This window comes from Tachypleus tridentatus, chromosome 1 (genome assembly GCF_004210375.1).
Source record: "Tachypleus tridentatus isolate NWPU-2018 chromosome 1, ASM421037v1, whole genome shotgun sequence".
NCBI classification, from domain to species: Eukaryota; Metazoa; Arthropoda; class Merostomata; order Xiphosura; family Limulidae; genus Tachypleus; species Tachypleus tridentatus.
In genome coordinates, this window is record NC_134825.1 from 27112411 (window position 1) to 27139692 (window position 27282).

Sequence of the window (27282 nt, forward strand, 5' to 3'; positions counted from 1 at the left end):
ATAAGAAAACACACACAAACACATGCATAATTTACTTAGTCAATGCTGTCTCCTCCCCTTGTATATTTCCAAAGTCAATTAATTGTGCATGGTTGAATGTGTTTGAAGATTTGTTTTAGTCGTTTAAAGACAAAGGATCATGGAAGATATCTACAAAATTGTATTGTACGAATTCCCATTTGTACTTGCAACATGCTGAGGAACTGGCCATGTTGACTTGGATGTATGACTAGTTGCTCTGTCTCGATAGTTGTACGTTATTGACACATTCTTTTTACAACTATGGTATATTTATTGTAGAATAGTGACATGAACATGCTAATAGGACAGTATACAGAACAGTTTTAAAGTTTTTCTCGAATCTCAAAATGTTTAACATGCTTTTCAGCTGTGAATTATAATCACAGTAATCCCCCCCACCCAAAATTTGAAAACAAAAGATGTATGCTGTGTTATTTTGGAAATGTTATATTGCCAGCAGGATGATGATGAATAACAATAATTTGTTTTCAGACACTTAAAGGGAAGTGTGATTCATCCAATGTGGTGAAATACTTTCATTTGATACATAAATGGTACTACTATTACAGTTTTCAACAGTTGATTTTCCATTTAGCTATGTTTTATGGGAAAAGCTTAGAAGAATAGTTTTGTTACTTTTTAGGCCTAAATCCATAACTATTATTCAGTTTTTAGGCAAGTTTACTGTATTTGCATTTTTGAACCACTTCTGGTACCAGTTGTTTAGTTTTGTTTACTGCATTTGTTGTGTTTTAATGATAACGACTTATGAAGTAGTCTGTTTTTAGATGTTGAAATTGCAAGTTAGAATACTGTTAGGGTTAAAACTAAATGTAGTGGATGTAATTGTAATGAACCTATTTTGTTGAGCAACAGATTTCAGCTTTTAGCTTCTGCAGATGAGGAACTACTAGAGGGAAGGAAAACAAAAGAATCAGAGAAGGATATGGATTATGAACTTTAGAAGGTTATAGTTAAAGGTGATTCTTTGACAGGTTATGTGCATAGGATCATCTATGGGATAAGTAAAGAGAAAATTTGATTGTGCTACCCATGGGTACAGGTGGAGGATATAATTGGTAGAGTAAAAGGTTTATTACATAATAAAGGGGCTAAGAATGATGCAGATGGCCACATAAGGACTAATAATATAGGGAAAGGTAGGTTAGAGGAGCTATTCAGTAAGTGCAAGGGGTTGATAAAGGCAATTAAAGAAAAAGAGTATATTTTAATTGTGTCAGGGATATTGCTGAGAATTATTAGGATGAAATTATGAGTAAGTCACTAGGGCTAAATGCTAGGCTTAGGTTAATATGTAGAAAAAGATGAGCTAGTTGGACTTGTGGGATCTGATCAGTAGGAGAAGGCAGCTTTTCTTGAATGGGTAGTTTACATTTATATAGGATAGGGTCTGACTTGTTTGCATGGGCTATTAACTCAGCTGTAAGGGAAGACTTAAACTACGACCAAACAGCAGTGAGGGCCAAGGTAAACTAAATGTCAAGAAAAATAAGATGTAGAGAAATGTTTGCATAAGAAATAAGTATATAATTAGTTCTAGGGATAATATTAATTATTACTCTTTGTAATGCTAAAAGTATTTTTATAAATATAAATGTGATATGTCCATGTAACTGCTTCACAGGGTGTGGATGGATCTTGACCAATTTAGGTCTGGATGTTCAATATGTTCATGGGAAGAAATATACAAATTTTCAGTTTTGTGGTTTTTCATTAACATTTAATTGCCACTACTTCACCTCCCTGTAGATGGATCTTCACCATATGTTGTGTGAAGGTTCATTGATTCCATGCAGAGATACATGCAATTTTTGTGGGTGTTTCTTGCTATTACATGTAAGGGAAGCAACTTTCATGTTCTAAGGTAATCTTGAAATTGCATAACATTCTTCCAGGGAATGATGGGTATTCCAGCTAGTAAGAAATAAATATATAAAATAGATTACTTTAGAGCACTGGTGAGAATGAAGGCTTTTGATGTAATGGAAATAAATGAAATATGGTTAAATGTAGTTGTTTTTGATGATAGAAATTTGTAGGTTATTTAATAGGATTAGAGTACTAATGAAAGAGGAGGAGTGGTTTCATAAAAAGTGTTACATCCTGTTGAAATTGAGGATATCAAAGATATCAAGGAAATTGAATCTATATGGGTTTCTATAAGTGGATATAAATGGAAAAGGTTTTTAGTGGAAATTGTTACAGATCACCAGATATTAGTGAGAAACTTTACAGTGAAATTAAGATTTCAGTTCTGAATGAGGTAATAATTATAGGTGATTTTAATTTCAGGCATACAGACTGGGAAATGCTAAAGTCAAACCACGAGGGAAATTTTTTGTAAACTGTTAAAGATGGTTTCATTCACTGATTGTTAAGGAACCTGCTTGAAACAATGCCATTTAAAATTTAGTTTAACTTCTAATATAGAAATGGTTGAGGGGTGGAAATTGGGGGGACATGTGTAAGTGATCACTGCTGTATTAGGTTTGATATTTTGATGCATGTGGAAATAAGAAATGTTAATTTGGTTACAAATTTCAGAAAAAAATTGAAGATATGCAACTGTGAATTAGCAGCTGATTTATTTGAAGACACTGATTTGAAGTGGAAAATTTCAAAACATAAAATTTTAAATGTGGAAGTTCTGTGTATTCCTTATAAAAAGAAATGGGTGGCTGTAAATAAAAAATCAGATTGACTCTCAGAGGTTAGATATAAAATTTAAAAAAAATATCACAAATGCAAGAAATTTAAGTTGACTGGTATTATGGGAGATTTATAAGATTATAAAAAGTTGCTTAAACAGGAATTTAGGACATCAGAAAGCTTTTATGAAAATAGATAAGCTGAAAATGTAAAACTTAACAGTAAGGATTTCTTTCAGGTACTTTAAAGGTAAACAGAATGTTAGCATTGGGTTAGATGATAAAGGAAGGTTTGTATCAGATGATTATGAGGTAGTTTTGTTACTAAAGTCTGCTTTTTCTTCAGTTTTTACCTATGAAGATTTAACAATATTCCACATCTTGAACACTTGATAGGTGGAAATTAAACTGAACAAAATGACTGCATTAATTCTGAGGTGGTTCAGAAAAAAATTTGGAAGTTTAAAGAATGATAAGGTTCTTTCACTAAATAATATTTCCCCAATGGTTTGAAGGGGGTTAAGGATTGGATATATGAGCCATTTACTACTGAGAGGAAATAGGGTTTTAGATTTTATCTACAAGAATGCTGAATACAAGTCTAAAGAGGTTATAATTTCATTGTATAGAACACTGGCTAGGCCATATTTGGAGAACTGTGTTCAATCTTGGGCATTTAACCTTAGGAAGCACATTAAATTGTTAGAAAAGGTTCAGAGGATGGCTAATAGAATTGTGCCGGGAGTAAAGGGGTTGTCATATTAGGAGAGAATAAGAATTTTGAGATTGCTTTTCTTGAAGAGAAAGAAGAGTTGTAGGGAATCTGATTGAGATATTTGAAATTGTAAAGAGGAATTGATGATGTTGATGCATCATATGTTTTCAGACTAACTGGTAAGAATACCAGAAGACACAAATGTAAATTTGAGCAAGGTAGGAATCATCTTCAGTGGAAACAGTTATTTTTTAACAGGGTAATTGTTTTTGGATATTGTGTAGGCAGTAATTTTAAGTGATTTTAAGATAAAGCTTTAACTATGTTAACAATAAGGATTGGATTTAATATATATATATTATTTATAATAGTTTAGAGTTTGGGACAGCTACGATCGACCAGTTAGTCTTTTGTTGTCCCTAAACATTACATTATTATGTTATGTTAACTGATGTGATTCAACAGTACAACTATTTATATCTTTGAAATGCTATAACGTCATGTTTAAATGTACTCTTATAACCTCAGAATAGGTGAACTTCAGAAGGGGTCAGTTTTTAGATATCATTTGTACTTGCAAAGTGCTACACTTCAACTGAGTTCAGTAAGATAATGACTACTGTCAACCTGTGTAATCACAGTTCTGTGACTGTACTGATCGTAAACATACATAGTGAACAACTTCTTGTAATAATTAAAGAAATGTCATTACAATAACAAATAAATAAATAAATCATAATCAAACTCCTTTTCAAGGTGTCAGGTCAACCAGAATCACAGTTCTAAGCATGGCTTTTCTAATAAATATAACTGAAAGCGGCACTTCTAACACTTTAGTTTTCTATACAATTTCAACAATAGTTAATGTAAAAGTATTTTGCTCTACTGTCACAAAGAACTTTATTCAATGCTTCATTATTATGATATAGTGAGAGCTGAGTGGAAAGTGTTTGGTTGCATAGTAGCACCTAAGATTGCCACATTGTAATTTCAGTTTGTTCTTTATATGTCTCCTCACATTAGCACCACTCATTTGGTTTGTAAACAAGTTTGGACACATATTTACATGTATGGCTTATCCACGTAACCAGTTGCTGTGGATACATGATTTTCTTTCTGAGATCAAAATAGTTTAAAGAGCATGTTATTGATAAAATTTGTTTTCAAAGTGTGTAACACTTTGTATGATATACATATATAAATTACTTGTAGTATAATATACTTCTCTGTTGTCAGAACTGTTGCCACATGTTTAGATACTTGGATCCTTTACAGTCATAAACCTAATGCTGGTACTTGATACTGGATAGTAGTATTATGTTTTTTTTTGTGTAGTATATTGTACATAGGATTTGTATATATTATAATCTGTGATGATGAGAAAACTCGCTTGTAGAGAAAATTATATATTTAAATTTATTTGCAAATCAAATAAACACAACATAACCATAGAAAACACTCAAATACTAAATAAAGAAACAAACAAAAACAAATGCGAAATTAAAGAAGCTCTGCTTATACAACAACTCAAGCCCAAAATAAACGAATACAAAGGAACACCTTTATACCTATATTAATAAATATAATCAAACATCTAAGCACGCCCTCTACATTTTTACTCTCAATTACACAACCGCCTTCAAACATGTGATCAGCTACCAGTCAGTAACCAGTTCTTTCTTTGTGAATCTGACGATGACCGAAGAAGGTCGAAACATTGTTTGCTCCTCTCCTAATGCCTTCTTTACTCTTACCAGCAGTTTTTACATATATAATTTGTATGTATTATGTTTCTGTGGTATATTCAACATATGATGTGTTGCTTTGTTTTTCTAATGTTAGATTTCCAGTGATCACGTGGTGTCATCCACAGAAAAAGGCTCTTCTTTTACGTGGTAGCAGTTTTCTTGGCAAAGGAGTTATTGGTATATTGAAAGGGCCACAAGGTTCTTCAGGTAGTTTCATTATCATTTATCTTCCATGAACCTAGAAATTAAATGAATTATCTTTCAACCAACATTTTGGGTTTGATTTGGATAGTTTTATTGTTTCCTTGTGTAAAATAGTTTAATTAATAGAAACTGAAACTGTCAGATACTGCTTAAGAATAAAGTAGTTCAAAATTGTAGTTTCTTATCAAGGTAATTAATGTCAACGAACAAAGTTTTGCAGCATTAAACTACTGACTACTGATTTGCTGTATGGGGTACAGTCTGCCTCTAGCAGTTGAATGTGACTGTGCCATATACTGTACAATTCTGAACATGTTTAGAACAACCACAGTCAATGGTTAAAGTAACTGAGAAAAAAAGTTTGAGATTTTAACGAATCCTGTATGCTTAGTTTATTTGTCCTTTTTTTTATATAAATATTAGTTATTGCTGTTTGTATTTGATGACTTCTTTCTCACTTTTTAGGAAGTATTCCTTCCCATATTTAACACCAAAGTGTTCTACTAAAATATTTGACTCTTTGATTATTTTGTTTAACACAATATTTTCAACAGACATTTATTTAATGTGGTATTAATAGTAATAGCAATATTGGTCAGTTTAGAGAACAAAAATTTAGTAGTGCTAATAAGTTGTAAGAAGTTAAAAAACATAAAATAATACAGAAATTAAAGGTGACAAATAAAAATTAAATTTGGTATTAAATTTGTTTCTTTGTTTTGTTGTACTTCGTTATGCATCAAATACTTCCAGTTTTGATTGAAAAATTGTGAACGTTTTGTCGTATGAGTGCAAAATGCTGAATTAAAATTATATTGTTAAATGTTTACTCTGTGACATCTTGCAAATTACATGTTATTAAGATAAAACAAACTATGTTTGAGAATTGGTATCAGGATAAAACAAACTACGATTGAGAATTGTACCCACTGGGCAGAACATTTTATTATTTATGTATCTTACTCTTCATGTGAGTTGGTTAATGTTTTGTTTATTTTATTTAATAGCTCTATGTACTAGATTACAAGTTAAGGAAGAATCAAATAATAGGGATAACAATGATAGAAATGTTATAAACATACAGATAAGAATTTACAGACTAGTTAAAAAATTATTGAATTTATTATAATGAAGCATTATACATTGAAATTGTACTTCAACTGAAATAGTACTCCAGAAGTATTTTAACCAACAAACATGAGAAGAATATCTAAAGTTCTTAACTGTAAGTTATTTTTGAAATGCTAGACATTGTAAAGACATTGAACTTGCAATTTTACCAGAAAATGATCATTCAAGCTTAGAATAAGAATTTTATCTCTAAATAAATTTATTTTAAAATATTGTTTCATGTGTCCATTTATTTGTCTATAAAAGGATAATTTAAGTTAATATTAAGTATTTAAATAAACAAACATATGAACCAGTACTTACTAAAGGTGTTCAAAATTTCTTTGTTTTTCTTTGAAATAGGTACATCAAGTGAAACATCTACACACATTGAACAAGAGAAATTTATTTCAACCATTGTTGATTGTACACCAATTGTTCAAGGAAGTAGACTGGGATTTAATGATTCCACACTTAGTATCACTTCTTTATTGCTGAGTTCCAGTGGTCTTGACAATTTCCCAACATTAACCCCTGAGTTAGCAAAACGTGCTAACCCTTTGCAGAAGGCAGTGAACACCTTGCGATCATCTAGTGGCAAAAGTGGAAGACGTTAGTTTAAAATATGTTTTATTTTAGAATTTTAACATCATGCAGAAATTTTTATGAAATCTATATTTTTCATTTGTTAAAGAAATTGGAAGATTTTTAACTATTTTAGCATTTTATGTTATTGTTCTGTTATATTTTCACATACTTGTCATGAGTTTCAGGAGTGCAGGTCTCTAGAAATGTACCAGAACATGATTTAACATCTGTCTTCAAAATCCTTTAAATAAGATTTTATTTTATAATTATTTTTTGTTTAATTTGAAATGTTGTTTTGCTGGATAATTAGTTTTGATACATGCTTAAAAATTAAGGATAGCTTGAAACTTGATGATTACATCTATTATACATGAGGTATATGATGGATTCACTTATATTTGCTTTGCTCTTAAACATACCTTTTTTGAGGCATTGCTAAAACAGTTTTTCTGTATATAGAATATTAAGTTACTTTAAATGTAAAACCTTTATAACTGCAGTTCTCCTATGTTAAAGTTATTGCTATAAGAGTTGTGCATGTAAGATATATTTGTAATTATTTTGTACTGGTCAACATGTAAAGATAATTTCTACAATTAATATTTATGTAATCATTTTTATTAGAAGATACTACCACATAAATTCAAAATAACAGTTGCAATTAATAATAGATAGTCTAAATTATGAGTAATAGGCAAACTATAAAAAAATCTTTATGGCCATTCTATCAAATGATCACTTCAGTAGTCTTCATGTTCTCAGTCTTTATCTCAAGAACATGTCACAAGGATTAATCTGCATAGATTTAATGAAGCACCAAAACAGAACTGTCAGATGTAAAGTTTTGTGTATCATGCCTATCATATCTAGCTTGCAGTATTATTTGTGTATGCCTCTAGAAATAGTAAGCAGAGAAAAATTGAACTATTTGTTTGATTCACTTAGTTACAGTTATGACAGAAAGTGTTTGTACCCCTGCTTCCCGAGTGGTATTTTGCTTGTAACTTAAGTATCATGATTAAGCTTATAGAAGTGTAATATATTATAAATATTATACTAACACACATCTACATAAATTTTTATGTAAATTATATAACAAATAAACTGTTTATAAACAAATAACCAAAAATAGGAGGAGCAGAAAGTGTTTGTACAGTTCAGAACGTGTGAAAAAACTGATATTCCTGCAAACATTTTGTTTAGTTTGGTAAATAAACTACATTATACCATTCTAGAACTAGACACTGGGTTCATAATTATTGGAATTTAGCCAGCGAAATATTTACTTCCAGCAATTTAGTGCCGTCTCCATCATTATCTGGTTAGTCATCATGGCAAACAGGAAACACAAATGTCTGGTGATTTAAAAAACTGAATTACTGTAAAATACAAGTCTCGTGTGTGTCTCTCCGGTATTTCTACACAACTTAATGTGCCGAACTCTACTGTTCAAAGCATAATTGCCAAGTTTAAGCTTACAGGATCAATTGCTAACCTCCCTCGTTTGACGCCCCACCAAAATTCCAGAGAGAACCAAGAGGAAGGTTCTCAGAGAAGTTAGTAGGAACCCTCACTTAACACATAATGACATACAGAAACTGGTAAAGGAAATTGGGGTTGAAGTAAGCACCTCCATAGTTACGAACGTGTTATGCTTTTCTGGGTTCAAAGCATGCCATCCTCGTAGAACTCCATATTTAAAAGCCTGCACATTTAGAAGCATGATTGAGGTCTGCAAGAAAGCATGTAGATAAACCCTTTACCTCTTGGAAGAGTATTCTTTGGTCAGACGAGACTAAAATCGAGCTTTTCAGCCACAGTGATATTCGCTATACTTTCTGTAAGAAGGGGGAACGAAATTTTCCAAAGAACATCAACACTACAATTAAACACGGAGGTGGCTCGATCACGCTATGGGGTTCCTTCAGCTATTCTGGTGTAGGCAGCCTTCACCCCGTCAACGGAATCATGAAAAAAGAAGAGTATGTTGATATATTAGGCACTTATATCAAGAACGATGCTTGGAACTTGCGGCTTGGGCAGCATTGAATCTTCCAGCACGACAATGATCCTAAGCACACATTGAAATATGTGCAATCCTGGTTACAAAGGAACCATATAAGCGTTCTGGAGTAGCCATTGCAGTCACCCGATCTCAACCCAATTGAGAACGTTTGGCACGAGTTTCAAGACCAGGGTTCATCAGCGTCATCTGAAAAATGTGCAAGAGTTAGAGGCCTTCTGTAAAGAAGAATGGAAGAAAATACCAGTCAAGTACTGTCAAACGATCGTGGAGGGCTATGAGGAGAGATTGCGCCAAGTAATTCACCTGAAAGGCTACACAACTGACCATTAAAGTAGACGCATGAAGACTTTCTGCCCCTCCTATGTTCTGTTATTTGTTTATAAACAGTTTATTTGTCTTTACGTTTACATAAAAATTTATGTAGATGTGTGTTAATATAATATTTATAATATACTAGACTTTCATTATCTTAATCGTGATACTTTTTAAGTTATGAGGAAAAAACTAATCATGACGCAGGGGTACGAACACTTTCTGTCATAACTGTATGCACTTGGGTACATCTTGCATAGAATATTTTTATTTATTCAGAACTTTAGATAAATATATTTGTGATAAAGAATAAGAAAATTATTTTTAAGTTAGGCAATTTGTGTAGAGTACTTCTGAGCAGAGTACTTGTTTTTGCTCAAATCATATACTTTAGTCTTTATACTTTATACTTTAGTCATTCCATTATTTTTCACAGAGTAAGGTTATGACTGAAATTTTAATCTTCACAGAATCACGATGGGGCAGCCTTAAGGGAAGGAGACAAGGGTCTTTCACTAATTTGGGTTCAGAAATGGGTTATCGCACAACGCACACCTCTGATTTCACTGATGGATTAGAAGGAAGTATTCACACATTTCACCGAGTGGCACTATATGTCTTGGGAGAAAAAGCTCAGATCAAGGCAAGCATTGGTTCTCATTTTATGTTACTTTTTACTTTGCGTGTATAAATAACATGGTGTGTCAATAATTTACTTTGGTTTAAAATACTAAGTACACTGGAGCTATTTAATTAAGTGTACAGTGTTTTGCCAGCAGCATTATAAGGGTTAGAAAATTCCTAAAATTTATAATAGATTTCACTGACTTTAGACATAATAGTAGTAGTTATATTTCAGGATTTTGATAAAAATGGTATTTAATTATCTAATATAGTATTTTATTTGTTCTAAATGTGTGTACACTAAGAAGCATTACACCCACCAAAGTATTATATACACCAATACTTACTGACATAGCTATATCACACATACATCAAAACTCTAATACTTGCTAAAATACCTGCACCATACACATCAATTTTTTTATGAATTTTCTTTTGAAATAAATAGGGTATAAAACCTGAGTCCTACCCCAATTGTGACTTTGTTCCTGTGGACTTCACTGATGTGCGTCAGATCAAAACTAGTTTCAAGAAGTTGATGCGTGCATGCATCCCAAGTGACCCTATTACAGATCCTGACATAAATTTCTATAGAAGCATAGAGAATTCAGAGTGGTTGAACCAGGTAATAGAAAATGTATTTCATCTTATAAATTGGCATTTCTAAAAATAAATAATAAGTTTATTTATAAAAATAAAATATTTTTGGACAATTTCAAATTTTATTATTTGTGACTTATTATAAACGTTGATAGATCACAAGAATGTCTTGGGATAAAGTGCATTTTAAAATCATAAGAGAGTAAGTAATCGCTAAAGATTTTTTTAATACTTGTAACAACTTTCAGCTATTAGAAATGGAAATTATAACTCTAGGTATGTTTTTAACCTTTATGAAATAGTTCAGTGAGATGATTACCTTTCAAATTGTTACAAAAATCAAAACAAAATTATTATGAAGAATAGATTAGACAAACAAGAAAGCCATGAGCTATAATGTGATAATTTTTGTTTCAGTTTAAATTTATACAAAACTTCTGTTAAGCTCTTTTTCACTTAGATAAAGCCAAATTTACAAGATACTTATTATAGTGGTTCAAGTTATCAAATTATATAAAATTGTCTGAAAGATGGCTAGATCAATAAGAAATGATTCAGAGTATTATTAAACATTAGAAAGAGGACCAGGAAGCAACATCTGGTGAAGTACATTGGTAGAACAAATACCAAAATTGAACCTTTTTTTTATTGTATCAGCTATATTTTTCTACATTTTAAAAGGTGAAATAAATAGCTGTATAATAATTATGTGGTGACAGGAGCAAAATGTTTATATTGATTTGGACTTCCACAGTTTGGCTAAACTTTTTCATACTTAAAAAATTTCATCATTTAAGTGTTACTTTTTTAAAAAAATTATCACACAAAAAGTTTTTGAATTTTCATGGGCTGGTAATTTTAAAAAAATCACATAATATTTTATTTATAGAAGCTATGTACTCTGTAGGAAGTATTTATAAAGTGTCAAACTATTTTGTAGAGTAATCTCTTTCAGTGGAATAAAATTAACTATATGGTAAGTGCTTTGAATCAACACTACTGGGCGTTTCAGGGTTAAAGAGTTTACGGTTTGTAAATGGTACTTTGATTAGTAAAATAAAAAACATAAAAAATAACTTTTTTTTCTGTATTTGAAAATGATATAATGACATAGTAAGTACAGTGTTATATACTTGTAAAAACGGCTCATTTGGGTTAAGAATTTGTTTTTTTTTTACGTAGAGGAGTGAACAACGTTTCGACCATCTTTGGTCATTGGTTTTGAACCTGACGATGACCAAAGAAGGTCGAAATGTTGTTCACTCCTCTACGTTAAAAAAAAATCTCAACCCAAACGAGCCGTTTTTACATATATATTTCTCTACAAGTGGGTTTTCTCAACAATACTGAGTGTTATATTCTGTTGAATAGCTCTGTCTTAGGTAAAAATAGCAAATAATATTATACTGAAATATCAAATGTTTTATGTATTATTATTACTTAGTTAGACTTTTCATTTTTTAATTTTGTTGCTTCTTAAAACTGTATGTTGTTCATTGAGCCCCCTAGTGGTATATATGGAGACTTGTACTGCTAGAAACCAGGTTTTAATACCTGTGGTGTGCAGAGCACAGATAGCTCTTTGTGTAGCCTTGTGCTTAATAACAAATCAACAACAATATTGTTTAGTGAACATATACTTAATACCTATTTTTATTATGTAAGAAGTTAAATTTGTAAAATAATTAATTTAGTTAAAATAAATTTGCCTTTTGAGTAGTTTTTTTGTGCTGTGATACCTTGCAATAATTCACAAGTTAGAATATGAAATAATTAAGCATAGTTTTATCCCATGATTGAAATAAAATATTGTAACTTCAACTTCTTTTTAGTAATTATACACATTATTATTAAATAGCTTAATTTTAATTTGCATTTATTTGTTAATAATATGCAGTGATAATGTGTCTGCTTAAGAAGTTAGCACGCAGGATCACTAGCAAAAGATAGTTTGATGTTTTAATCTTTACATGAAATTTTACGGCTATGGAGAATCAAATCTGTAAAATAGTTAATTATGAAGAACTGTATATAAATACAGTGTTAGTTTATAATGGTGTTTGTTATATAATCATGATCAGCTCCAAACCATCCTACAACTCTCTGGGGTTGTGGTGGATTTGATGGATGTTCAAGGCTCATCAGTGATGATTTGTCTAGAAGATGGGTGGGATTTCACTTCTCAGGTGTGTGTATATATATATATTTTTTTTCCCAGTTGTTATTTGATGTAAACTTGTTTTTACATGATACGTTTTTTAATTTTCTTTGTTACAAGCTATCTCCATCACAAACTCCTTTTATGCTTTAATTTCAGTTTTCCAATGCATTTATCTCGTACATATTCACACATCAAAAATATTAAGTTTATTGGTTATCCAATTTTTAGACTTTCTTACATTGTTTTTTTTTGTCAATAATTATGCGAATGCAAAATATATTTTAATTACAGTTGATTTAATCATATTAAGAATTAGTTGAGTTTTATTTATTTGTTATTAGTCTGTCAATATCCAAAAGTTAATTAAGCTTTCCATAAAGTTAAAGGATTCACAGATTACAGAATGACATTCTAATGTTTTACAATGTGCTATTTTCTGTTTATTTTGCTTATGTATATTTCACAGACCTTTGTTTTTGCTCATAGGTATCATCTATTGCTCAACTGTGTCTTGATCCTTATTATCGTACCTTTGAAGGATTTCGTACCCTGATTGAGAAGGAATGGCTAGCATTTGGTCATCGTTTCAGTCATAGAGGCAACCATACTACTGCTACTTTGGCCAGTGGATACATACCTGTATTCTTACAGTTTCTGGATGTTGTTCATCAGGCAAGTTTAACTTGTAATTATATTTTTTATGCTTATAATTAACGTCTCTACACAGAAGGAAAAAATGTTACATCAGCCTAAAAGAGTAAAAAAAATTAGTGAAGCTTAAAAAAACCATTCTTGAGAATGAAAAACTTGATCTGTTAAAACTGTTTAGGATTTTTTTTATGTTTAACTTTTTTTGTGCATCATTATGCTATTGTGATATTATTTTTTTAAACTTTGCAAAGAGTACCTTTTCTTTAAATACTTTCATAAATTTTCAAAACTGGTTTTAAGTCCATTTAGTCATTCTGACAGTTACTTTTGGGAATATCAGCTGTGAATTTAGAATCAAAATGCTTTCAAGTTAATTAATGAATCAATCACCATGCAGTAAAACCTTGAAGTTTTCAAAATAACCTTGGTAAATAGACTATCTTGTTCATGTTGATGGGCTGTCTAAAGCATGTGAAATAAAATAAACCAAGAAATGTGATAATTTTGACAGTAAATGTTGTTTTAGATTGTAACTTACAGCTAGTGAGATAAAGAAAAGCTGGTTTAAAGTAACTGTTAGAAATGTTCACAAGAAAGAAAAAACATACCTTTGTAAAAAAAACAACAACAAAACAGTTAAGATATTTATTTGTACATGCATAGTAATATCAGTAAGCTATCATTGACTAACTAAAAGAAAGTTTTGAAAGTCTTTCATTGGCCATATTCTATAGTTAGCATGGTATGGCCCTTCATAAAATATGAGTTATATGGTGCAAGTTGTGTGTAATTTAAGTTATTTTACTATAATAAATGTTTGTAGAAGAATTTGTTTTTAATTTGAAAAAAAAACTTACAAAATGATATGTACATGCAAGCTATTTGTAGAGCTGTAATTTATTTTTGTGGGGATACATAATAATTAACATTGAGGTAACTGTTAGTTTTTACCACTTTAAACTATATTAGTAGGTTAGTATGCAATGTTATGTAAAGTAGTTTAACATGAAGTAAAGATCCACTATTATGGAATGAGAAGTTTATATATAAACAAGTTTTATAAAACTTTAAATCTCGTCTTCAGAAATAAAAGAATAAAGTTGAATGAAAGTGTCTGAACTTCCTATATAAACTTGTTTCTGTAAAAGTAGGTATTTTGAAATATATGTTGAATTTGCCAATGAAAATAGTTTAAATCATTGTGAAAAAACTATTTCATTGTACATAATGTCTTTTGTGATATGTATAGAGGGATAAAATATTTATTTCAATGTAATATTATACTTCTAAGCCATAACGAAAGAAGTTAATGTTTCTGTCTGTCCTTTCTTGTTTGTTTTCAGAATAGACATTTCTTTTCATACTATAATGATTAAAAATTTGTATCAACCAATAACTGTGACTTACATAAAATGTAATCTCCATCTTTCACTTATAGATTCATTTGCAATTTCCATTGTCTTTCGAGTTCAACCAGTACTTTCTGAAATTCATGGCCTACCATTATGCCTCGTGTCGCTTTCGCACATTTCTTTTGGATAGTGAGTGTGAGAGGGAAGAGGCAGGGTGGTTAACAGATGATCGTGGAACTAAATATCGTGGTCTAGACAGTGGATCAGATGATGAAACAAGTTTCTCTGGAAAGACTGGTACCATTAACAGCAGTACCTCAACTGTTCTTGGTCTTTCACTGTGGGAGTATATAGACAAACTGTGGACAAAATCTTCCATGTTCTATAACTTTGTTTACATTCCTTTTCAAGAAGATGAAGTAAGTGTTAAAATATTTTATATTATTTTATACAATCTAAATAAATTTTGGTATTTCCAATATTTTTAAAATAAACTATTTTACAATTAATATGTATTGTTTATAATGTTTATAGGTAAAGTATTTAATTTCTATAAATGATTTTATTTATCTATTATGTATTTACTATACGAAGATATGAACTATTGGATTATTTCTGTTTTAACAAAGAATGAGTGACACACCATATAAAATTAGATTAAAGAATTAGAGATACAGTGAAATCTAATTTAGCTGACTGAGGTAAGGCAGCAGTGAACTGATAAAGGTAGTAGCTAATCATCACTAAATTGGTGTACACAACAGCTGTTATTTTATAATTAGTGACTACACATGTGTTGTGTAGTCGATATCGTCGTAACTGTTTTTTTGGTACTAAACTATAACCTTGTCACCTTGAAAGTTGGTCATTATTCAAGTGTAACAGCTTTCATTTTGACAGTTGTGCAGCACTAAAACCTAAAAGCTGGCACCTTTACAATGAACCAGTATTAATATCATAAAGAAAAACAAAGTTATTTATTGCAATTTGTTTAATAAATTTAGCAACTTTTACCAACACAGCTGGATGAGTTTCGTTTCACTTGTACAAACATTTTATTGGGAGTAATATGTAATGTAAAACTTTTTATTGTTATATCATAAGAATGATTACTTACATTCAAACATTTTAGTTTTTGATGTAAATTACCTTAAAATCTTTAGTTTTTTTTTTTTTTTCTCTTGCTGATGTCTCAAGCGTACATCTTGTTTTTTTTAACCAGAAATAAGTCCGTTAGACAATAACAAATGATCAGGATGTTCTGGAAGAAATACATACATAAGAAAAGAATGTTACATAAGATAGAAATATGAGGTTAAAACAATTTGATAATGATGATATAGCAAAGTTAAAGAAAATAATAACAAACTATTTATTAAGGTTAAAGAAATAGTAAACAGATAAGTGTAACAACTGATACTCTGAGACATGGTCAGTATTTAACTAAATCATAATAGTTACAAAATCAATAACTAAATTGATAAGGTCCAATGGTTAACAGATGATTGAGGTTATAAATATTATGGTCTAGCTAAGTACTACTTCAGGTTGTACAACTGATTATGTGAAATATGCTTGGCTGTGAAAATGTTTAAAGTTATTGTTTTAATCTGTGCTTCAAATTAAATTGTGTGGAAAGAAATGTTAACTTTGTTCTGCAAGTATTTTTTATTGTCTGCTTTGTTCAATTGTAAATTGTTAGGTTTTACGACCATATTGTAATATTTCCAACTTGGAGATCTGGGATTACTATCTTAAAGAAGAGCTTTCACATGGCCCACCATATGACTTAGAAGCAATTGCCATGGAGAAGCAAAAGGAAGAAGAGTCAGAAGCAGCTGATGGCATTTCTCATGAGACCTCTCGCAGAATAGTTAATGCTTGCTATAATAACATTCAGACTGTTCAGCCAGATGTGTTTAGTCAGCTGTTAGAGGTATCACAGAACTATAAATTTGTATTCATATTTATGTGTTGGTTATCTTCATGGTTGAAACAGATGGTAGATTTTGACCTTCAAAGGTTTGAGATATTCAATAAATATTTAAACCTCTTTGAGAGCAATAATTTGCATGATATATGTTAGTGACCTCTTGATAATTACTAGTTTATATTGGATTGGAGATAATTATTCCACAGTAATTCATATAACTGAAATAAAGCATTTACTTGTAGCTTAAAAATGTATGACATAGAACATTAATCATGTTTTTATACTTTAAAATTTAAAATGCATGTGGTTCATGTATACATACTTGATGCTATGTTTGATTCTTATACAGCTGCATACAGTGTACTTGCATTATAAGGACACCCATATTATGGTAAATAAAACAACTTGAGCTGACTTATATAAAACATAACTTTATTAAAAAATCAATATTCCAATTAGGTTGACTCTTAACATGGGCTTGGTCAAATTGACTGACCATGTGACCATTTTGAATATGTCAAAGTCATGATAGTACTGACTTTTAATAGGCTAAACCTGAAAACGTATTCACCAAAGAACATAGAATAATAACATAGAAAAAAGTAGACAATGTTCCATTACCATCGCAATTTTTCTGGTTTTGTAACTGTGGCACAGCAGTATGTCTGCAGACTTACAATGCCAGGAAGTTCGTTTTGATATTTGTGATGGTCAGAGCATAGATAGCCCTTTATGTAGCTTTTTACTTATTCAAAACAAAACAAATTTGTCCAAGCTTATCATGGGAATGAAGCTTGTTATTTGTAATGTAAGATAATTGACAATTTTCTGTACAGAAAACAAGATAATATATGTCATTTGATGACTTAAAACCTCGACTCTGTATTAGTTCTAAATTATGTAGTATTGGATATGCTACAATTTTAATGCAATTTATTGAAACAATTCAGCCACTAAACCATGTGGTTTTATCATATGTGATCTTTGCTCCAGTGCATGAAGGTAGCTGTTATGTATAATGTTATTCTGGTGATGTATTTTTTTGTTTTGTTTTAAACACAATAATTTTTCATTAAATTGTGGGCATATATAAAACAAAACATCTAATTTTTCATGCAAATAATTTTTAACGGATGATTAATATTAAAAAATTATCAAACAGTTTCCATTAACAACAGGAAAACAAAATCATCTGACACTGCTTGAATGCTTCCTTTGAATTCCTGCTGAGCAAACAAGCCTTCTAACACATCCCTGTTTGTCTATCAGTTCTCATTTTTTAGTTTCCATATTTGCTGTGCATTAAATATCTTTCATTTTAGGATCTGATGTTTCTAGGTGTGGAGATTGGTTTTATCATTCACACATGTTGGTAACATGAGTTATGTCTAAGACAGCTCAAGTTTAACTAACTTTAAATAGATTAAAAAAAAATTACTTTTTTTATTTACCATGTTCTTAGCTTCTGTGTAGAGACCCATGATTGTAACAAATATTTGAAGAGTTTCTCTTGTAATATAGACAACAGGCTAGTGATTAACATAAATTTAAAGCTTGTTTTAAGTGACTTCATTTGTTTTTAGCAATTTGATATGAGGATAAAATACTAATATGATATGTATTTTATATTATTTCCTGATTTAGGATTGATTGTTATTAGATTGATAATTTTGTTGTTTGATTTAGTAACTAATAGTTTACTTTAATAGATAACCACATAATGATATAACCCCAGCTAAAAGGTTATTAATTATTTATCCAACTTGTTATACAAAACTTGATATCAGGGGTTTTTGAAATACTTCTTGCACTGTTGATGTTATTAACCACAACTTGAATGACATTGAAGAATTTTATAATTCACAACCAGTAAATTGATTTTGAGGGTTTGGGGGCTCTTGCATGACCCTTAGAATTAGATTTTCTCATAATATTTTAATCATTGTAGGAAAAGTGTTATTTTGTCTCTTTCTTATTTCTTCTTTTGAAAAGCTTATGTAAGTAAATAGTTAATTTAGAACCTGTGTTCAATAAATGAGAACTCATCCTACAAATTACCAGCTCAACACAACACAAGCGATGTTGTATGAACTTCTACATGTTGTCTAGTATTAGTTTAACTTAGTTTTTTAGCATGTTTATGACTATACTACAGGTACTTCTTTGCATTGTGTTTTAAGTTTCACTATGAGGCTTAAGGGTATGACATAAGTATGGATTTCAATTTTGTTTCTTCCATTATCTTCCATTATTTAATCATTCATGGTATTCACCTCTTGTCACTTTTCTCAGATCAGTCATATGCATGTTTGAAGTATAGCCTTTATATATCTGTTATATCATACTAAAACGTTTTTGAAAACAAATATAAATTGTGAACTTAATGTGCTTAAAATTATAGTATATCCAGGATTCATCACCTGTATAAACTGATCAGTGTTAGATTTTGTTTGTTTCTAGTACCTGCTGATCATTAGAAAAATAAGAGTAGAAAAGAATCTCAAATATGTGAAGTTGAATGTATGTAATGTTCACAAATACATAAATAGTGTTCTTGAATTGTGTTTTTTCCCATTTCAGGTCATCCCTACCCTTGAAACAGAACTTGGGCACTTACCACAAAAGTGGCTGGTGTTGTGGGATAAACTAGAGCTACCTACTTTGGATTCACATACAGTGAGTTTTTTGTACAGTTTTGATTATTATTGAAATTTGTTCTGAACATGTGGATGTTAAACATTTTGTTCTGTGAGTGCATTAGATTCAGTTGTGCTTCTCATACAATTTGCAAGAAATTCCAGTTCAACTGATGCAGTATTGTATTTCTATGTTCCTGTTATTCCATGATGTTTCATAGTACTTTGCCTTTGCTTCTAGTTGTGCTGTAGTTAATCTTTGAAACTTTACTAGACCTCAACCTGTGTGAAAATCATGTTTCTTCCTCTCACAAGTCCTCAGCCTGTGTGAAAGTCATGTTTCTTCCTCTCACAAGTCCTCAGCCTGTGTGAAAGTCATGTTTCTTCCTCTCACAAGTCCTCAGCCTGTGTGAAAGTCATGTTTCTTCTTCTCACTAGTCCTCAGCCTGTGTGAAAGTCATGTTTCTTCTTCTCACTAGTCCTCAGCCTGTGTGAAAGTCATGTTTCTTCCTCACGCAAGTCCTCAGCCTGTGTGAAAGTCACGTTTCTTCTTCTCACTAGTCCTCAGCCTGTGTGAAAGTCACGTTTCTTCTTCTCACTAGTCCTCAGCCTGTGTGAAAGTCACGTTTCTTCTTCTCACTAGTCCTCAGCCTGTGTGAAAGTCACGTTTCTTCTTCTCACTAGTCCTCAGCCTGTGTGAAAGTCACGTTTCTTCTTCTCACTAGTCCTCAGCCTGTGTGAAAGTCACGTTTCTTCTTCTCACTAGTCCTCAGCCTGTGTGAAAGTCACGTTTCTTCTTCTCACTAGTCCTCAGCCTGTATGAAAGTCTTGTATTTTTTTTTTATTAGGCCTCAGTCTATATGAAAGTCTTGTATTTTTTTTTTATTAGGCCTCAGTCTATATGAAAGTCTTGTATTTTTTTTTCATTAGGCCTCAGCCTATATGAAAGTCTTGTTTTGTTTTGTTTTTCATTAGGCCTCACCCTCTATACACATTTTGTTTTTCTTCCTATCAGTAGTCCTCAGCTTATATTGCAGGTTAACATAAACCTTGTGGCTCACAGACCAGAAAGAGATGTAGTGTAACAAACTTTCTAAAACTATTAAGATCATGATGCAGATCAAGCCATATGTTGATAGGATTATCAATATTGTGAATGAAGGCTTGTTATCTTATATCTCTCCTATATCTTTCTATTTTAATACTTAATTATCTTATTTGGCCTGTTTATAGTTTCGTCAATGTCACTGTTGTATCCTTCACTCCATGTACTTAGTGGAATTTTTAGTAAGGTCAAAAATCAAATTATATATAATATGTTGCTAATACTTGATTACTGTTATTCATCTGAAGGAGTTAGTTTCAGCTTCTTAATAATGTACTATAAAGTTTATTTTGTTTAAACAGGGTTCAGAAGTTCTTTGAATTAATTTAAGATTTAGAATTTGTTAGTGGTTTCTGTAAATAATTTCATTTTTATTTTCCAAGCATAGAACATGTAAATATCTTCTGTCTTCTGTATCTTTCTTACACAAACTTTTTACCACAAAATTTGCCAATTATACTCTTCAATATCATTTTTGGTTGTAATTTTCATATTAATGTTTATATATTATTATTGCTATCTATTTTGATCTTGTAACAAAAACTACCATAATATATTGAACAGTGCATTGACAGAACTACAAAAATCAATAGGAATGTAACAAAACTACTGTAAGATATTTGAAGACAACAGTGCATTGAAGTATCAATGCAGAAAGTAATTTAAAAATGGCACAGGGTGTTATAGAGTTAAATATACATAAAATAAATATGTATGAATTGAGTCCTCCTTTAGTGTATATAGATTATATGTATGAACTGAATCTTCATTAAATTTATATTGAATATATTTCATTACATTACATCTCTATGAATTAAATACTCTTTACATGTGCATAGAATACATTTCACAACTAATCTTTGAATATTTTTAGATTTGTATAGAACATGGTGTACTATTTGCATAGAATTTAAACAATTCTCAAAATGCTATGGCTTAATCTATTTTCATTGTGTCTAACAAAATATTTTTTTTTTTAGAGACAAGCCTCTATTACCACACAACTTATTAGATCTCATGGGAGGTCCATCCACAAAAGGTCAACAATTGAAATTTTGGTTAGAGGCAAAATGATTGGAGAGACCACCCAGCCTGAGGTTTACTCCCACCCTCATAGATTTGAGAAATATAATTACACCACACCAACATATTGTGACAATTGCTCCCACGTACTTTGGGGTTTAGTGAGAACTGGTAAGCATTTATTAAAAATTTTCAGTGATTAATCACAGTTGCAGTTGTAAATGGTAGGAACTATGTTTATAATCAATTAGTGTGATCTGTTTTGAGCTGTTAAAAGTTTTCTTATGGCAATTAAATTTTGAAAAGTGGTTGTAATATATACACACAATAATATATTCAGCATCCTTAATTTGATAAGATGCAAGTTATACCCAAAGGATGAGGGTTAATTAAAAGGGAAATAAAAGATTCACTATCACAGGAGATATCAAAATTATTTTCTCAGGATGTGATTAATTTACCACAAGATTTTACTGTGCTTGTACCAAAAATTATCATTTATTAATAAAGAATATTAAAGTACATTAGCTTTTTGATTAAAATTCCCACACATATTTAATGTATATGGAGACAGTTCAATGTGGGACCAAGATTTAATATTTGATCTCATTTACATACATACATTTTCAGTCTGTAATTGTATTATTATTATTTCAGTATAATGTTATTTATTACCATGTTAAATTATTCGAAGAATAAATAAGTTTTTTTGGAAAGAAGTTGATTTTTAACTTTTCTTACTTGATGCTACTAATGGTTTTTAAAATTTCTAGTTGTGAACCTCAACACCATTTTTGAACTTCAGAGATAAAATTCTTAATGTGTGATCAATTTGATCACCAGCAGAAAATATTGGTCATTTTAAACCTCAGAAATTTCTTTTTTTTAATATAATCTTAAGCTTTTTCTATAATTAATATTCCATTAGTTTTTAATTTCTAATTACACAAACTGTGTCATATTTCATCAGACCATGTGATGATTTACCTGGTTTTCTCACTGAAACTTTATTACATGTCTTTACATATTTAATGGGTGTACTTTGTACTACAATCTTTTTGTTGATTATTGAAATAAAATACTTTACATCAAAGGGTTACTTTTGATTGACAAATATATTGTATATTTGTAGGTAAGAGATGTATGGACTGTGGTTACAACTGTCATGAGAAGTGTACAGAATCGGTTCCCAAGAACTGTACGAAGTACAAGTCTGTCAGTGATTCAGGAGCTGCATCTGTTTCTTTGTCCAAGGGTGGAAGTGCTGAAAATTCATCAGTGGGATCTAGTGAGTTTTTTTTCTATTTCCCATGTGAAAATATCAAACACAGTTAAGTAGAGAAATATTTGATTTTGTATATCTATTATGTATTTTGCTTTTATTTAAAAAATCAATCAAACAGTATTTTAACTTCGATTTTGCATGTAACCTTAAGCCAAAAAAGGGCTTTAACACTTTAATTAATGCCCTTTCAGCTGTGGGGGATGTTATAATGTTATAGTCAATCTCACTATTTATTGGTAAAAGAGTAGCCCAAGAGTTGGTGGTGAATGATGATGACTAGTTACCTTCCCTCTAGTCTTACACTGCTAAATTACAGTGCAGATAACTTTTGTGTCACTTTGTGCAAAATTCAAAACAAACCAAACAAACTTTAATTAATGGTGGACACTTTTTGTTACATCACATAAATTAATAATACTTCAACATCGTTGTGAGAAATAACATCCAGTTTAGCTTTACTTTAGTCAGTCAGTGGTTCATACACTAACTAAATTATATTCCAACCCATGCTTTTGGTTGTCATAAGAGGACTTGTATCTGGTATGTTTGTAATTTTCCAATTTAGCTGTGAAAAATGTTAGAATTTGGAAACAGTACTTGGTATTGTTATTGTAGTTTGTGAGAAATATTTATGAAACAGTATGAAAGTCATAATTAATGTCAGTGGTTTTTCTTATGAATATCTTAACCCTGAGATTGTGAAATAAGTTTATTATGCTGGGAAATGAATGAATAGAGGGTTGACTGTTGTATTCAAATTATTTTGAATATACAAATGAAGTCATGTGACAACTATAGCAACTATATAGTCATGCTGAAATGAAATGTATCAGAAGTACATTTTGGCATTATTGGTATTTCATAAGTAGTATGACTCCCAGTAAATATTACTTGCTTTGGGGAAGGAAATATTGAAACTTGTACTGACACATGAATCATAGACATATTCAGATGAGTTAGTTAAGGTTAAAATGTTTGAATTACTAATTTTGTTTCTTAACTTTTATAAAAGTAAAAATGAATTCTATTATGAATTGGGTGATTAAATTTATAAAAATATCTGTTTGTAGATTTTGTTTATAAATATCTCATTTTATTTCCCTGTTTTATCATAAGCAAATATATCTTTTCATGGTCTTCTGGTGTCACTGGGAGTTAAAGCATTGGATTGTGTGAACTGAGTTGAAACATTTGATTTTAAACAATGTTACTGCATATGCATCTCTTGTCAGTAGAGTTCAAATATTTACAGGGTTTCTTGTTATAGTTGTATGGGTCCTATTTTGCCAGATAGCATTCCCACAGACACATTGTACTTCTATAACTTTTTAACTTTTGCCACATTGTTATTTGAATATTTTGTGTGTGAATGTGTGTAATATTCCATGTTTCTTGCATGATTGTTGAATCTATTTACACTTTTTAACTTGTGTTCTCAGGTGTGACAACAGTACAAACCAGCAGTCAGTATTACAACCAGTTTTCATCCAATGTTGCTGAAAACAGGACCCATGAAGGCTATCTTTTTAAACGGGGAGCACTTTTGAAAGGTTGGAAAAAGAGATGGTTTGTGCTTGATTCTATCAAACATCAAGTAAGTTTAATACATTATTGTAATACTTGAACTTTTTGCTGTAGTATAAACAGTGCAAATCCCATTTTCCCAATTACAACTGAAAATGTGAAACTGTTGAAATCTGGAAAAAAAAAATGTAATTCTACATTTTATTTTCTCTCCTTCTCTCTCTGTATCAACTTGTATTATAGGTTTAGTTATTTTTTTTATAAGATTTTCATATTTCTTACAACACCCTGTCTTTCTCAGAGATAAATTTACTTAATGACCTAAGTTATCTCTATGTTGCTATTATTTAAGTGTAAATTTATGGATCATTCAATCAGACTTGAATTCTAGTTTTACACACAAGATTAAACTGTTTATCAGTTACTAATATTTTGAAATGTTTTATATTTTAAAATACATATTTGAAAGGTATGTTCATTTTTGTTTTAACAAAAACCTAGAGAAAAAATTGGGTAATTATGAGTTTAGAACTGCATGCATGTGTATGAAATCTGCTAATATGATTTTATTGGGATACATCACTCTTTGAGCTTGAAGAAATGAAGTGTCATGTAAGCCATGCAATAAAACTTTAAATTCAAAATAAACATATGTGAAAAAGTAAACAGTTGAAATCATGATAATAGTGCAACCAAAAATGTGGTGACAAATAATTCCTTCAGAGAAGTTAAAAGGTGTTGTTCATTTTATTTCATAACTTTCAAAATTTCATATCACTGTACCCTGATTATTTAGTTACAGTTAGTGTTGGGGTAGAGAAAATAACAGAAAGTATAAACTTTCACCTGTGAGCACTTTTGATATTTGTTTAGGAGGTACTGGGGAAATATGAAAACTGTTAAATAAGAAAAATGTTTTTATTCATAGCATGAAAATTGCCTTGCACTTGGTTTGACTCGATAAAAGCTTCTGAAATGCACAGAAAAATCTTTATTATCATACATTATTAAAAACTCTACAACAATCTTGTAATGTTTACTGAAAGGTTCCTCAATTTTTAAAAATATACCTAATTAATTCAGAGTCCTACTATTCAAAGCATCATGACTTTCAAACTTACGTAAAATGACCAACTTGTGTATAGACTTAATACTGAATTTATTGTTTTGGGTGTTCTTAAATTAACAACAAATACAAATAGAAAATGCTCTAACCTGTATCTTTGCTTTGTTTATTAGAATGTTTTTATCAATGTGGATGGAAATTTTTTGTAAATTCTGGTCTGAAGTTAAAAATTGTAAGAGAATAAGAATCAGATCTATAGGTTCAGGACTTGTGATTTTTTTTGTTCTTATTGTTTATATCACACAAAAAGTAATTTGTACATTTTTATTATTTTCCAGTAGTGAAGTATAATCAAGAGGTTTTGAAACCTTATGTTTCTATGTGATGTACAAAAGTAACAGACTGGAAAAATTACTGGATTAACCATTTCTGTAAAGTTTATCTTGTTTTTGGTTTATTAAGTACCAAATGATCAAAATGTTTCAGATTATGTTTTTAAAGTTCTTATTATTCCACCATTCATTGGTTGCTTACTTAATATTACAACCAATTCTATTACTGCATCCTCACTGTAGTTGACTTTGCAAACACCAAAAGGCTGCAAAATGTTTTTTGGGTACAGTTTTATAAACTGTGCTAATATCCAAATGCAGTCAGTTTTTTGTTCACTGATATCATAGTTTGGGTTAAAATTGCATTTTGCAACATTACCACAGTTTTGTTGGATATACAGTGTGTTAAAATTATGTACAGATGTATAATAACAATGTTTTGTTGTTGTATCTGTATGTGAAATTTTTCTTGTCTTGCAACAGCACTATTTTCATGTTGTCATATGTTAAACATTGTTATTGTTTACTGTTGCAAATATTACTACTATTTGAATTTTGTTTTAAAGTAAACTTTATAACATCTCTGGTAATTGTACATTCCCTTTCTTGTCTTGGTGTCATGTTCTTAAAGATTATTGAGATATTTCTTTGATTTTATTTATCGTTACTATAAAAAATTGTTTAAATGCAAGGTTTATCTTGTTTTTTCCATATTTGGAATACTTTAATGGAATGATTTTCATATGATGCAAAAATTAGTGTTTCATGTTTAGAACTGTGTGTTGATGTTTTACTAGTTCTGTTTATATTTAAGTATTGTGAAATTTTGGTACATTACAGCTACGTTACTATAATGTTCTGGAAGAGCCACATTGTAAAGGATTCATCGACATGGAAGATGTTGTTTCTGTAACATCAGCTGTTTCACCACAGGGTGTTACAAAGAAATGTGATGAGAAGGCATTCTTTGATGTATGTCTTAGTATTTGTGTTATTCAGACATTATTTGTTACCAGTGCTTCCTAAATATGTTCCATGAAATGGTTTTTTAATGTGTCACAGGATTTTTGCTTGTGATAACTAACTTTTATTTGGTAATGTAATTTTATTATCAACTTAATAAATATTTAAAATGTTTAATTTGATTTATTTTATTCTTTATGCACAGTATAGCTGTGGTTTATGCTTGTCTTAGGTCAGTGCTGTTAAGCCTGTCATACAGACTTTAAATGTGCTTCAAAAAGTTTAAGACATTACAAATGTGCTGCAAACTGAGAAAAATTTGAGAAGCACTGGCATAGAACATGATGTAATTTTCATAAATCTCTGACATATAATCACAAATTGATCACCACAAAAGTTCTTTAATAATTATGTTGAAGGATGTCCCCAAGAAAAAACAAAGTATGGCCTAAAATGTATCAGAAAAAAACAATCTCCCTTTATCAGAAAGAAACTGTACACAGTCAAATTAACATTAATTGTATGATAAAATCCAGATAGTTCTTTATTTTTAATCTTTTATTTCATTAAATAAATTTCTCCTGAAAATCTGTCCCCAATTTTGCTAGAATAATGGATGTAGGAGAGAAAGTAA

The 27282-nt window shown here is 30.4% G+C and overlaps 1 protein-coding gene across 3 annotated transcripts in view; it reads left to right on the top strand.

Annotated features, from left to right (window-relative positions):
- LOC143244837 (myotubularin-related protein 13-like) overlaps nucleotides 1-27282 on the top strand; it is a 136418-nt gene that overhangs the window by 104544 nt on the left and 4592 nt on the right. For all 3 annotated transcript variants that reach the window (XM_076490234.1, XM_076490243.1, XM_076490252.1), the window contains 13 exons: nucleotides 5248-5360; nucleotides 6831-7079; nucleotides 9864-10036; nucleotides 10466-10642; nucleotides 12699-12803; nucleotides 13265-13450; nucleotides 14868-15200; nucleotides 16484-16717; nucleotides 19295-19390; nucleotides 21436-21649; nucleotides 22611-22766; nucleotides 24203-24357; nucleotides 26526-26657. In XM_076490234.1, the coding sequence (XP_076346349.1) occupies nucleotides 5248-5360; nucleotides 6831-7079; nucleotides 9864-10036; nucleotides 10466-10642; nucleotides 12699-12803; nucleotides 13265-13450; nucleotides 14868-15200; nucleotides 16484-16717; nucleotides 19295-19390; nucleotides 21436-21649; nucleotides 22611-22766; nucleotides 24203-24357; nucleotides 26526-26657 (2323 nt within the window). The remainder of the gene's footprint in view (nucleotides 1-5247; nucleotides 5361-6830; nucleotides 7080-9863; nucleotides 10037-10465; nucleotides 10643-12698; nucleotides 12804-13264; nucleotides 13451-14867; nucleotides 15201-16483; nucleotides 16718-19294; nucleotides 19391-21435; nucleotides 21650-22610; nucleotides 22767-24202; nucleotides 24358-26525; nucleotides 26658-27282) is intronic.